Genomic DNA, 14,647 nt, shown 5'->3' with positions numbered 1-14,647 from the left:
ATCGCGGCAGCCCTGGGAACGCTCTCAAACGCTTTCCTTGGTTGTACCTCAGTTCTAGCATCCCACGTGAGCTGCATTTTTGTCATCTTGGCATCAGCACCACAGCTTCTCAGATCTCCTCTGCACCTCGCTGTGTGGGACTGGGTTAGAGTTACCAATGAGAGCCCATCACGTGTGATCGGGAAGTGGAAGGAGAGGCGTGCATCGGCGGTGCTGGACATGGAAGTTCTCAGCGGCCTCCTGTGAGCTCTTCAGAAAGCCGGCTTTGCCTGAGGCAGCGGCCGCGGGACACTGAGCTCCAGGTTCAGCTGCTGATTTCCTGACGGCAGTAACTCAGCGCCATCCTGGTCTCTGCAGCTCTTGATGCAGTCAATACCCTCTCCCCGTACTTGTTAGGAAAGACCATAGAGAGTTTCCTGTCACGTTTCAGGGACAACAGCACCCTTCACTGTCCTATCTCGGCTCTTCCCTCAGCTGTCCAGCTGGCGGTCATTTCCAGTCACAGAGACCGTTACCGTCAGGTCACTCACAGCATATCACGTTGGTCCCCTACATTGACGACATCGTGGGGAGTCAGCCTGGTGAGCAAGAAGTAAAGACATCAAGACACCTCGGGAAGACACATGCTTGCTAGAGACTGGAGAAAAGAAAATAAACCACGCTAGGGCTCACCGTCTTGGTGACATCTCCACGGGTCTGTGGGTCAGGGACTGGCTATGACACACACCCGAAGTGGAAGGTAACTCACGCGTCTCACGATCCTGCTCCTCAGAAAGAACCACCTTACGTGGGGAGCCTCTTGGGGCCTAGGGGTTTCCCACATTGGGAATGTTTTCTGGCCCATTTACTGAGTTATCTGTGACGTGTTTGGTTTTGAGGCTAGCCCAGAGAAAAAGAGTCCTGTACCAGGTGGAATTGTGAGCAAGCTGCTCTCCCAAGAGACCTCATGCAGATCTCAAACTTCAGTGCCCACTGAAATCACCTAAATAAAGTCAGCATGCATGGAAAGCCCGGATTTCTGCATCTCACTGTCAGAGGTTCAGATTCAGCAGGTCTGGCTGGGGCCTGAGAAGCTGCATTTCTAACAAGTTCCCGGGTGCGGCTGATGCTGCTGGCGCAGGGACTGCGCTCTGAGAAACATGGGTCTCGCAGAGTGTGAAAGATCCTGGACGGTCTGAGGTCATGTGGAGCCACTGCCACCCCCTGAAGGCGACTCACGGGGCAGACACTAGAGTTTTGGAGAACAGCGGAACGTTCTTCTGAAAAAGATTTGTTCTCCTTTGAATACGTATGGCACTGAGCCATAGCGGAAACTCCTGGAACTCCGAGTTACCATGTAACTGAGCAGCCCATCACAAATTAACCTGCCATGCGTAACGTTTGGTACAGGCAGCATTGTGCCATCATCGGATGGAGGCAATGTATGCAACACCAGGCTCGAGCAGCTGCTGAAGACACACTCAGCCCCAGGAATTCCTGTTGCACTGGTACCACCTCCTCAACCCACACTGTGGCTTCATGGGAGCGTCATGTGACCATCTGATGGGGGAAACATATGGATTCTGTATGTTGCACACAATATACCCACCCCACCAGGAATTGGACGCTGTGCATTACAGCCACACTCAGAAGGCACCGTGTGGAGAAGTCTCCCCAGGGGGCAGATGGCCCAGCCGTGCCTCAGGTGTTCCCCAGCCAAGAGGAGGGATGGTCAGAGAGAAGTTCTCAACTGAATCAGAGGCTAATGGCTTGCCTATATAGTAAGAGACTTCAAAGAAAATCGGGAAATTGATGGCAAGATCTTTATTGGCAGGATACATGATTACTTATGCAGAAAATGTTGAGAAATCTACAGAACATCTACTAGGATTAATAAGAGGATTTAGCGCGGTCACAGGATATGACAGAATCAACCGTAGCTGTAAAATAAAATGTAAAGTAATTTCGTTTCCAATGGCATTCAGACAAAATGCTTAGGCTTAAAATACGTGTATGACATACATGCTGGAAACTAGGATACAGTTCAGAGAAACTAAAAAGGCCTAAGCAGGTGGAGAGGTAGACCATGTTCCTGATTGAAAGACTCAATATTATTAGGATGCTAATTCTTCTCAAATTGATACAGAGATTCAACTCAATCTCAACCAAAATTCTGACTCGCTTTTTTGAAGAGATTGCCCAGTTCTAAAACGTATATGGAAATGCAAGGGAGCCACAGTAGCCAAAAAAGTCTTGAAAGAGAGGAACTAAGTTGGGGGACACAGGAAGCATCATTCACAATCCACCATCCTAATGAAACTCATTTGATTGTTTCTGGCTTTATCTTGCCTTGGTGTCTTCTATTTAAAAACCGCTTTATTGAGGTATGATTGACAACAAACGACACACATGTCAAGTGTACAACTGGGGAGTTATTTATGTGGCCACGGAAACATGAGCACAGTCAGGATAACGAACACGGTCACCACCCAAACTTTCCTCATGCCTCTTTGTAACCCACCTGTACAGTCACCCCCAGGAAACCAGTGATCTGCCGGTTACAGATTCATTTTCCCCAGAATTTTATATAAATGGAACTATACAGTAAGTACTGTTTTTCAGACACGTTCTCTCCCACTCAGCGTGTTTAAGGTGAGTCTAGGTTGTTACACGAGTCAGTAAAGTCCTTTTGATTGCTGAGTAGTATTCCACTGTGTAGACGTGACAGAGTCTGTCCATTTGTCTATTGGTGGACACTTGGCTTTTTCAAATAAAATGACTCAACATTTGTGTACAAGTCTCCATGGACATACGCCTCCATTTCTCTCGGGTAAGCACTTGGTGGCGGAATGGCTGGGTCATTTGGTAGATGTGTGTTTAACTGTTTTGAAAACTGTCAGATTGTTTTGCAAAGTGATTAGACCATTTCACGTTTCCGTGAACAGTATGCGAGAGTTTCAGTTGCTCCACATCCCCATCAACACTTAGTATGACCAGTCGTCTTAATTTTAGCCATTCTAATAGGTGTGTAGTAGTGTCTTGTTGTGGTTTAAATGTGCCTTTCTCTAATGACTAAGATGTTTCAGCAACCTCCCGTGTGTATGGCTGCCATTGGGATAGCTTCTCGTCTGGTGTCTGTTCAGATCTGCTGCACACTTCGGTTGTCATGTTATTCTTGAGTTTTGAGGGTTCTTTACATATTTTGGACACAAGTCCTTTCTCAGAGAGGTGCTTTGCAAATATTTTTCCCAATCTTGGACTGTCTTTTCATTCTCTTAATAGAGTCTTTCAAAGAACAGCAGTTATTAATTTTGATGAAGCCTAATTTATCACTTTTTTTCTTTTTTGGATCCTGCTTTTTGGTGCTGTGTTTGAGAAATCTTTACCTAACCCAAGATCACAAAAATGCTCTCCTACGTTTTCCTCTAAAATTTTTCAAACTTTAGGTTGTACATTTCTGTACATGATCCACTGTCAATTAACCTGGTGCAAGGTGTGGGTGAAAGGCCATTATTTTGCATATGAATATACAGTTGTTCCAGCATCACTTTTTGAGAAGACATCCTTTCTCCACTACAATGCCTTTACCCCTTTGTTGAAAAATCAGTTGACCCGCCTGCGTGGGTTTATTTCTGGACGGTTTCCTTGATCTATCATCTACTTTGATGCACTGAACCGTGTCTGTCCCCCAGATGCCCTAACCCCCGATTTGACTGTATCTGGAGACAGGGTCTTTAGGAGATAAGTAAGGCAAAGTGAGGCGGTCAGGGTGGGGCCCTAATTTGATAGGACTGTGGCCTTAGAAGAAGAAGTGACCTCTCGTTCTCTCTCTGCCATGTCAGGACACGGCCAGACAGCAGCCGTCCGCAGGCCAGGAAGACGTCTCTCCCCAGAAACCAAACTGGCCAGCGCCTCCATCTTGGACACCCAGCCTCCGGAACTGTGAGGAAACAAGTTTCTGTTTTCTGTGGTATTTTGTTTTCGCAGCTGGGGCTGACTAACACACACCATCTTGATGACGGTGGTTTTGAAAGGCATTTAAAGTCAGGCGATGTAAGTCAGACAACTTTGTTCTTTTTTAAAGCTGTTTTGACCATTCCAAGTCCTTTGTATTTTCATATGAATTTTAGAGCCAACTTTCCAATTTCTATAAAAAAAGCCAGCTGGGATCTGTTGAGGGGGAGGCTGGCATCGATTTGTGACCCATATTCTTTTCTAATTTGGGCAGCAGTGCTATAAATTTCCCCTAAGTTCTGCTTTAGCTGGATGCCATAGAGTTTGATATATTGTGTCTGTTTACCTTCAGCTCAAAATATTTCCTAATTTTCCTTTTGATTTCTTCTTTGATCCACTGTTATTTACACATGTGTTAACTAGTTTCTGAATATGTGAGAATTTTCTGGATACACTTTTTTATTCTTTTCTGGATATATCTCTTACATTGGCACGTGATTTATTTGCTTTCTCATTAGAGAACATACTTCTTATCACTTGAATCCTTTTAAGTTTATTGAGACTCACTTTATGGTCCAGAATATGGTCGACCTTGGTAAGTTTCCCACATGCATTTGATAAGAATGCATGTTCTGCTGTTACTGGGTGAACTACCTGCAAACATCAGATAGGTCAGGTTGGTTTGCCCCGGTTTCAAATCTTCTACGTGCTCACAATGGTTCTGGACACTCGTTCTATCAATTAGTGGGAGAAAGTCGTGGTAGTCTCCAGTGTGAGCGTGTGGACTATCAGTCTTTGCTTCGTTCACGCTGAGCGCTGCTGTCAGGGCACACACACTCTCAGGACTGGGATGTCCTCCTGGACTGGTCCTTATCACGGGTGACCTTGTTTGGACCTGCTAACGACCTCTGCTCTGAAATCCACTTTGATGTGAAGACAGCCACTCCACTTTTCCTTAGGTTAGAGCTGGCCCCATCCTCTCCCCATGGCCCCTTTGTGTCTTTGGAATCTCTGGGTTTCTTACTGGCGTCACCTAGTTGGGTCTGGCTTTTACATCCAGTCTGAGAGTTTCTGCTGTCTGCCGGGGGTGTTTGGACCGTTTGCACTGATGTGGATGTTGACAATGTGGATTTGACTCTGCCATCCGCTACTTGTTCTCTAGTTTTCCAGCTTGTTCTCTCTCCCCCTTTACTTCCTTTTCTGCCCTCTTTTGGGTTGAGTAGGTTGTTTTAATTTCCATTTCCCCTTCTTTTGTCGCATGACTAGTGACATCTCTTTGCTGTTACTGTAGTAGCTGCTTTAGCGCTTGTAACGTGCACAACGGAATGGCTACACTGTACGCCCGTCGTCAGTGTCCTCCTCCACTAATTCCATCGCCTGAGTCATTTCTGTTGCTATTGATTATAGATCTTTCCCTTTTTTTTTTTTTCATCCTGGTGATTTCTGACTGGATACAAGGCTTTGTGGATTCCACCCCACAGGGTGCAGGTGCCTGTTTTCCCGGGAATATTCTGGAACTTTGTTTGGGGCTGCAGGTAGGCAAGTTACTTCTAACCAGTCTGGTCAGGTCTTGTTTCAAGCTTTGTTTGGCTGGACCAGAGTCATGTTTCGTCTAGGGTTAATATTTCCTCACTGCTGAGGCAAAACCTGTCAGAGTTTTGCACCTGATGACCTGTGTCTCAGGAGGGAGGGCAGATCCACAATCTGTTCCTCCATCTCGACAGAGCAAACTGTGGACTCGTTCACCTTTACTAAGTTTAAAAGAATTAATCAGAACTTAACCAGCTCTTGACAATACAGTCACGCCCCCTCATCCATGGGGGATCCATTCCAAGACCCCCGTGGATGCCTGAAACCATGGATAGCATTGAACCCTGTATATACTACGTTTTTTCCTACACATACATGTGTATGATAAAGTTTAATTTATAAATTAGGCACAGGGAGAGATTAACAACGGTAACTGATGATAAAATGGAGCAGTTATAACAACACAGTGCAGTAAAAGCTGCGTGAATGTGGTCTCTCTCTCTAAACGTCTGACTGCACTGCACTCACCCTTCTTGTGATGACGTGAGATGACACAGCACCTACATGACGGGACGAAGTGAGGCGAGTGACGTGGGCAATTTAAAACTTGTGAATTCTTTATTTCTGGAATTTTCCATTTAGTATTTTTGGACCATTGTTGACCACGGGTAACTGAAACCGTGGAAATCGAAACCGCAGATCAGGGGGGCCTCGTATGGCTCATCAGCACCGGGTTTTCCGCTGTCGTCCTCAGCAGACCCCCAGTCCCCGTGCAGTGATGCGGGATTTGGAGCTAGGTTCTGGGCTGGAATATGGGCAGAAGGCATGTTATTTGGCTTCATTTTGATGAGGGAACATACTCACCAAGTGATTCAAATACTTTGAAATTTATTGAGATTGACTCTGTACCCAAGCATTTGGTCGAGTCTGTCAACTGCTTCATGCACACCTGAAATGGCAATTAAGTCAATTTGGTAAATGGGGTCGTTCCAATTTTCTACATAATTACTTTTCTCTCCCCAGTGGTTCTATTGATCACTGAGAGAACTGTGTTAAAATCTCCAAGTGTGATGGCTGGTTTGTTTATTTCTCCCTTTAACCCTGTCCGTGTTGGCTCACTGTCTTAACGCTATGGGGTCAGGTACATACCCCTTCGGGATTCTGTCCTCCCGTTGAGCAGAACCCTCTGCCATGTTTGTCTCTGGCACGGGCCATGCCCCTGTCTCAAAGGTCCTGCTGTGTGGTGTTAATCGGCCACAGCAAGGCTCTCATGGTTGTTTGCCGATTGCGTCTATACCCCACTCTTCCACTTTCCATGTGCGTTCAACCAGCACAGAGTGAGGTGCTGAATTTTCGTTGGTCTAGTGACTGCCATCTAAGAGTCCTCGTCTACACTGACTGTCACTGCTCATGTGGGGGATTCAAGTTCACCCTTTGCTGGTGGTTTTCCGTTTCCGTGACCTGTCCTTTGCTCTTTTTCTCTTATTTTCCTACTTAGTTTGGATAAAAGCAATATTTGAAAAATATCCCATTTTATTTCTACTATTGGATTATTAGTCGCACCTCTCTGTTTTTTGTTATTTTGTTGTGTTTTATTTGGGGCATCTACAATATACATTTTTAACATCCCAGTCCACCTTCAAATGATATGAACCCTTTCTGCAGACCCAGATTTCCACTCGGCATTCTATTATTTCGGCTGAAGACTTTTCAACATTGTTGGCAATAATGTTCTGCTGGCAACGAACTAGCTCGGATTTCGCTTATTGAAAAACGTCTTAATTTTGCCTTGGCTTTTGATGATGTTGCTTTTAGCGCAGAATTCTAGGTTGACGGTTTTAGTCTTCAATCCCTTTGAAGATGCCACCAGGGTCTTCAGAAACCGGCTCTCATTCTTATCTTTGTTCCTCAATGATGTTTTCTTTTCCTCTGGCTGCTATTAAGACTTTCTCTTTATCAGTGGCTTTCAGAATTTTGTGATGTGCCTTGCTGTATTTTTGTTGTTTCTTCTGCTTGTGGCATGTTGAGCTTCTTGGACGTCTGAGTTTATAGATTTGGAAAAGTTCTGGCCATTATTTTGTCAAATAATTTTTCTATCCTGATCTCCCCTTTTCTGGGACTCTAATCGCTATGACAGAGCACTTGATACATCTTCTTTCTGTCAGTTTTCTTTCCCGTCTGTGCTTCACTGGGACCACACACTGCTGCACATTCAGGCTCACTGACATTTTCTCCGCAGCGTCTAGTCTCCTGTAACCCCATCCAGGTACGACCCATGTCGACCTGCCTCTTTCCCTCTTTCCTTAATGGACTCCTGCCCAAAGTGGCCCTGGAGGGAGCGAGAGGAAGCACGGGTCAACGACACAACCCTGATGCCCCAGGAACACGCCAGGCTGGTGTGGGGACCACTGGACTCCCCCTGTCAGAAGCAGGTCCAGTACTTTCCCTGATGTGGCTCTATTCCCCGGGCGTCAGGTTGATTACACTGGCCTCACCGTTGAGGGGAAATATCTGTCCTCGTCTTAATACACTTATCCCAGAGAGGGATGTGTCTTCTCTGCCCTCGGTGTTTCTGCCAGCACCATCTGCGGACGTAACACACGGCTTCCTCAGCATCGCCCATCTCGTATTCCACCTTGAAAGGATTTGTTTTACCACAAAGGAAGCTGCACGACAGGATGCTCCTGACCCCCTGCTGAGGCCCCCACCCAGAAGCAGCGGGCCTGGCGGACGAGGAATGACTTCTGCAGCTCCAGCGAGGCTGCCCGTGGAGGGTGGCAGCCTGTGGGGTCCTGATGGGTGTGATGTCCATCACGTAGAGGATGTGCACCGATCTATGGACCAGGGCGGTGCTGTGTCACAGCAGAACACATGTCTGTGACTGCAGGGTGGCAGTGGGACGGCTTCTCTCTCACACCCAGGAATTACTTGGGCTTGCATTACTGTTCAAAACGTCCCTTGTCCCTCCTTACAGTGCCTTGTCTCCAGGACATACGTCCTTGCCTCTTGAACTCAGTTGTGGCCACGGGATCCCTCTGGACTGACACGTGTTACTTCTGCGTGGAGGATTCAACATCCGTGTCTGGTCTGTCACCTCTCTGCTCCCTGTGTCCTTCCCAGGAGAGGGCTGCACTCTCAGATAGGGACCCAGAAGATAATGCCCGGCAGACCTGCAGCGACCCGCCCTAGGAGGGGGGTGAGGAGCAATCTACCTGCTGCCCCCAAGCCTCGGCGGCTCGCCTTGTTACTGCAGCACAGATCAGCCCCACTGGCTGCCTTTCTTCTCTGCAACTTCGGGCTCTTGCCTTAAAGGTCACAGTTCCCAAGGATGGGACACTGCTCCCTGGGGACACAGTTGAGCCATTGCACTGAAAGTTCAGACGGTCACCAGCTATTTGGGGAGATCCTGGCACTGAACCCACAGGGCAAGGAGAGCGTTCCTGATGCTGCCAACAGATGGGGCAGGGGCTGGTGTGTCTGAACCCCACGGGTTCTCTGGGCTCCTTCACACTAACACTGGGAGTGGTAAAGACAAGCCGACAAAGGCTCCAAGGCTGCGGAGTAGAAACCTGGACCCTCTCATGAGGCAAAGAGCCCTGAGCCTCCGAGGTGGAGGCTGGAGCCCAGGGAGCAGGGAGCGGGGACCGGAAGGAGGAGGTCAGAAACACTGGCCACAACCCGGTAAGTAGCTACAGACTAGGGTGGTGCCGACCGCACGGATCGCCTTCCTGGCCTGGTGAGTTTGCTGCTCGTGTACATGTGTGTGCGAGCCTGTACGCCAGCTTGTTAACCCGTCACTCATCTTTCCCACTTCTTGGCGCCCCTGTTGTTCTGTAGATGGATGTCAGTGGTGGAGAGTGGTGAACTTTGTAACTGAGTTCTTATGTCACAGGTATCCAGGGGGGTGTGTGACTGTATTAGAAGAAGTACTATGAGCCGGGGACAGGGGTGAAGGTTCACGGGCTCCTTACCTTTTTGGGAGAAGGTAAAGCATCACATTAGGAGGAAACATGTCCGTAACGTGAATTCGGGGAGAAGGGTGAGTATGGACACTGAATGGCGGAAGGGGTGGACGGCGGTCCGTTCCCCGAGCCGGGGCTGAGGCCGACACTCTCCTGCAGCGGCCTCGGCTGGGTCAGCAGATGGGGGTCGGGGTGGAGGCTGCAGGCAGGTGGGCAGGGCTGACCTGCTTCTGCTTCTGAGGGCATCCCCAGGGCACACGTTTAAGTAAAGCCTGCTCCCCTCTGGAACAGAGAGCTGAGCACACACAGAGGCCACGGCAGGCCCCGCGGCAAACCCCACGGCAGACCCTGCAGCGGCCCGCGCCCCCCTTACCACACAGCCGGGCCACCCAGTGCCGGGGGTTTCTGGGTGTGGAACATCTGATCCCGTCTCTGCTTCAACTCTTTTCTTCAAAAAACCCCAATTTAACCAATTTCAAAGGCAATGCCCATATGTTGCACTAAAAAGGGCAAATGCCTAAAAGCAGAGAGAAGTAAATAAAAGCCGCAGCTGTGTGAATGACTGCATCTGGTGCGCATCCGTCTCCCCTCCGACCACGTGAGGCCAGGATGCACCCTCTCCTGCGGCTCGTCTCTCTGACTCACCGCTGTGGACGTGCACGACTGTTAGTCTATCCCTACAGCCTTGGCTCCGTAACCTTGATTTTCACTTGCAATACATCAGCTCTATTTCTTTCATTTCTAGATCCTTTACTGATTTAATAGGAGGATGAATGAAGATCCATTTTCTCTGCATGACAAAGAGTGTCTAAATCATGTGTTTAAATCAGAGAAACTACAGAAATCAACTCCCAGGGAGGCAGGTGGCCGCGCGAGTCAGAGTTCTGCAGGACGCCCGCCGCTGTCGATAGGACATCAAACAGTCCAGACCTTTCCTTGCTGTGAAGAAAGGGTCTTCTATAAAATTTCAGCTGTTGTGTGCTGCAAACATGATAGAAAAGCACTAGAAAGCTCACCTGGACTGGTTCTGCTGTCACAGCCTAGGACGTGTCTGTTGTTGTTTTTATAAGAAAAAACCACACACATAAAATGCATCCTCAAGTGTACATTTTATTCATTCCATTGACATCCCGGCTCCCCGCCACGTGCCCACCCTTGACCTCGTGCCCAGTGGGACCCTGCAGGGGGGCCGGCCGCAGCTGCCCGTCTGTCCTCATCTCACAGAAAGGGATTTAACTCAAACTACATACTCACAGCTCTGACGGCCCACGGACGCTGCGCTGCTGAGGAAGGGGAAAGAATCAGGAGGGACAAACATCCATTCCCAGTCTGCTTCTCAGAGACTTTTTCCTGAAAATGCAGCAGCTTTTCATTCAAAAAGCTCTTCATCCGCAGACATGAAGGACGGAGGCCAGTCGGCTGCTCCCCCGGAATATCTTAGTTTGTTCACCCCCTTCATTGGTCATTTGCAGGTTTTTCTCTTTCAAAAATGACTCTTTATGCATCTACGATTATAAAATCAGTTACTTCTAGCTACCAGGGCTGCACTGGATGCCTTTGTGTCCGAGGAGCCGAGGGCCCCGGAATCGACCCAGCGCCCCGTCCCGCCTGGTGCCTGGCTGGCAGGTGCACGCTGAGAGGAGGCGGAGGGACCGTGCTGTGGAAGCCAACACCTCGTTTCTAAGGTCCAGGGGCAGAAGTGGGTGTCGTGCATCTCGGGGAGCCAGCAGACTTTTCCCCTACACTTCTAGCCCTGGGGGTTGCTTTCTACTGAGACGCCCTAAATATAAAATCCAATTCGTCTTAGAAACTCAAAATAAGTCTTTTCCCCAAACAGACCTAGAGGCTGTTTCAGGAACAAACCAGAGTCTGTGGCAATGACTGTGCTTTAAAGACACGTGCCAGCGATGTCACGAGGCATGAATCAGGTGACGAGTGTCACCTTCCGTGTGCCTGGAGCACCTCAGGCTCAGAGAGGGGACCCGACCCCACGCTTGCAGACAGACATCTCATGGAGTCGATGCCACCCCTGTCACCGTGGCACGAGGCTGTCACTAGACACCCTCAGTGTGCTCCTGTGCTCCCCACGCCGTTCCCTTCCACACGGCTCCTCTGTCTTCAGAGGCACGTCAGCCAGACGCATGGGGGCGTCCGCTGCGCCCAATCTTACCCGGGACCCAAGCAAAGGGGACGATGGTCTGCCTCCCACCAGGTTCTGCCGTGCCAAGCCAAGCCACATCCACCACCAAGAAGCAGGCGGGCCGTCTGCACCCTGCCTCAGCCGCTCCCCAGCACCCCGCGTCGATCGAGTCCACGCACAGCGAAGCAGATCAGTGACACAGAAACCAACACCCAGAGGGTCACGTGTATAAACAGGGGCTTTAGGAGGACGGGCAGGGAGAGGGTGGCCGGCCAGCGCCATGGGGCCCAGATGCCAGCGTGGACCCAGCTCAGGGGCTGCAGAGAAGGGAGTCGAAGCCCGGACAGCTTCTCTCAAAGTCAGGCCCATAAACAGATGTCCTCTGACCCTCAAACGAAAATGAAGTGTAGAAAAACAATCTCTTTTGTTTTTTAAAAAAATGCTGAATGTTTCCTGAAGTATCTAAATGAAGTTTATAAAATGCTTGTGAGCTCCCACAAATATAGAAACTTTAAAAACCAGGGGCGGCTCTGTGCGCGGACGCCACGCGGTGGGTGGTGGTTCTGTGCCGGAATCACATGCCCGGGACCCGTCTGCTGTGCACGCGGAGACGGAGGGCTGACCCAGGAGGACAGAGGGAGAACCGTGAGGGACACTGAGAACTGGGGGCCCAGGGAGAACAAGCCACACCGTGCCCCCTGCCCACCCGCCTGCCCCGGAAAGGAGGGCGCGTGGAGCCGGCCGAGGCGGGCAGGGCAGGCCATGCGCGAGTCCCCTCCATGGCTCTGCAGTGGGGCCCTCCCACATGCCAGGCTCTTCACAAAGAAACAGGGTCAGAACCACGCCTGGGTCTCCCAGGACTCGGGCCTGAGGACGTGAACGTGGCGTCTGTGGGAGAGCAGAACCCAGGGCTGGCATGGCAGACGGGACTGGCGCCACGTGGTGGTGGGGTGGCACCGGCATTGGGACGGGAGAGGCCTTGTCTCTCCAGAACCTTCCGTCCTAGTCCAGTTTCTTATGAAAAGGCTTCTCCCCAGCGTCCGAGCTTTTAGGGCTGAAGTCAACGCAGAAGCCGTTGGGGGCTGGAGCTGGCGGGGGCTGGCCGGGGCTGTCAGGGCGCGTCTGGCTGGGGTACAGGTACTCCTCTGCAAAGTTGGGGGATGTCTCTGCCAGCCTGTTGAAGTCAGCTGGAAAGACAAAGGCACCTTTGGTTACTGGGACATCGGGGGCCCCGTCTGGAATTCGTGGGCTCTTTCCCCGGACCGTGTGGGTGTCGCCTCACCCGCTCCGGGGGGACTGGACTCTGCGGATGCTGTTGGAGGGCAGGGGGCACCTGCACTTCAGCTCTGCTGTGCACGGAATCGCTGTGCAGACAGAGGGGCGGCTGCTGCGCACTTCAGGAATTCCCGCTTTGGGGAAATGGAAAGAAACAGTGGGATTTTGAACTCACGGGTCTGATCCGGGTACTCGGCACGTGAGGGGGGGAGGTGCCGTTCATCAAAGGAGCTGCTTTAGGGGCTGGACGAAGCGCCCAGGCAGTGACCTGAGACTCTCTGAGACACTAGTGATGGACACGGCCATGCTCAGGGGAGACGAGGCACGCATGGGCGCCACCTCCGAGCTGGTTGTGGGGCCTGACTGGCTTTGTGCCTGTGCGTCACCGGTGGCCTTGGGGTGGAGAGCGCTCAGGGCCCCAGAGCTTGGTGACACTCAGGGCCTGGGCACAGAGACTGTGGACTCCGGTGGCCGTGGGAGACACGCTGAGCTCCGCCAGGAGGAATCAGGAGAGAGAAGGTCTGCAGCGGGTTAGCCACAAGCCCAAGGCAGCAGGCGCACTGCTGGCTTCCGAGGCAGACACACGCACACAGCTGTTCCAACACACACACCCGTGTCTGACATTTGGGCGCAATTTTAAAAACACGTTCAAGCAAGACGTGAGCAGTGACCTTTCCTGAGCAAACGTCGGCTCTGTTTTTAGCGAGGACACGTGTTGGTTCTGAAATGTGCGTGCCTGCTGGCGGGCGAGGGGGCCGCCTCCTGGGGTCCCACTGCCCCAGCCCCTCCTCCTTTGCCCGCAGCCAGGGTTCAGGTCTGAGTCCCTGGGGATCTCGGCCACCTGCCTTGTGTGGCTACAGGTGACGAAGCCAGAACATCCCTGGGAGAGGAGACCCCTGCAGAGGCCAGTCCTGATGGGGTCAGGTCTGCTCCTCCACAAGGACCCTGACCGTGGACGCTTGTGGGCCACCCGTTCCAGCCCGGCCTCGCACAGGCCGCCTGCAGCCCCAAGGACAGCATCTCTCGTGGGGCCCTGAGCTCCACAGCCAGGCTTGGGATCCGCTTCTAGGAATTGTGCAGAAATGAGACCTGAGGCTCCCACTCACCCCCACCAGGCTCCGGGAGGAACCCTCCTCCCCAGAACGTCTGTCTGTGCCCCACGAGGGCAGGGCGGCCTGGTGAGCCCTGTGGGCAGGGACTCCACTTGTGGCTGCCGCCCATCTCCTGGGGACACCCCCGTGCACAGCCGGGCCCACTTACCAAACGTGATCTTCTCCTTCTCCTCCTGGTCGATCGCCCGGAAAAGGTCGGTCACGGTCAGCTCGGCCACCCCTAAGGCGGTCTTGAGGATGCTGGACAGGGCGTCTTCGTCTATGCTGCCGTCCTCCTCAGACCCGTACATCTGCAGACCAGAGGCCCACGTCACCCTGCAGCCAGCCCTCTGTCCTCGCCCCCGCCAGCCCCCACGCCCAGGGTGGCCGGCTCCTCCTTGGCGACTCCGGCTCTCCAGCGGGCCCTGATCCCACGGCTCAGAGCTGCCGCCACTGGCGCCAAACCATCCTTAGGGGGAGCTCACGGGTCATGGGAGCTCTAAAGCCTGCTCTTCTGTTTCAAATTCACCAGGAAAGAGGGGCACACACATCGTTCTGTCAGCGCCTGACTCAAAGCCTCTGACTACCCAGGCGTCCACGTGGAATGGACACTCCGCCCGCGGTACAACACGGCCACTAGCAAGATCCCCGGATAAAGGACCAGGCAGCCCACCCACAAAGCCCCCTCAGAAAGGTCTGAGCGGCCCCCTCTCCCT

General features: G+C 51.6%; 1 protein-coding gene across 1 annotated transcript in view; it reads right to left on the bottom strand.

Moving 5' to 3' along the window:
* Positions 1-10,514: 10,514 nt before the first annotated feature.
* The window catches only part of LPCAT1 (lysophosphatidylcholine acyltransferase 1), a 68,061-nt gene continuing 63,928 nt past the window's right edge, over positions 10,515-14,647 (bottom strand). The window contains exons 13-14 of the mRNA XM_044779512.2: positions 14,101-14,242; positions 10,515-12,752 (exon numbers count right to left, since the gene is read on the bottom strand). Coding sequence (XP_044635447.2) covers positions 12,568-12,752; positions 14,101-14,242 — 327 coding nt within the window. The 3' untranslated portion in view covers positions 10,515-12,567. The remainder of the gene's footprint in view (positions 12,753-14,100; positions 14,243-14,647) is intronic.

The sequence above is a fragment of the Equus asinus genome, chromosome 10, assembly GCF_041296235.1.
Source record: "Equus asinus isolate D_3611 breed Donkey chromosome 10, EquAss-T2T_v2, whole genome shotgun sequence".
NCBI classification, from domain to species: Eukaryota; Metazoa; Chordata; class Mammalia; order Perissodactyla; family Equidae; genus Equus; species Equus asinus.
Note: the sequence above shows the minus strand (reverse complement) of the source record. Positions and strands in the feature narration are given on the sequence as shown.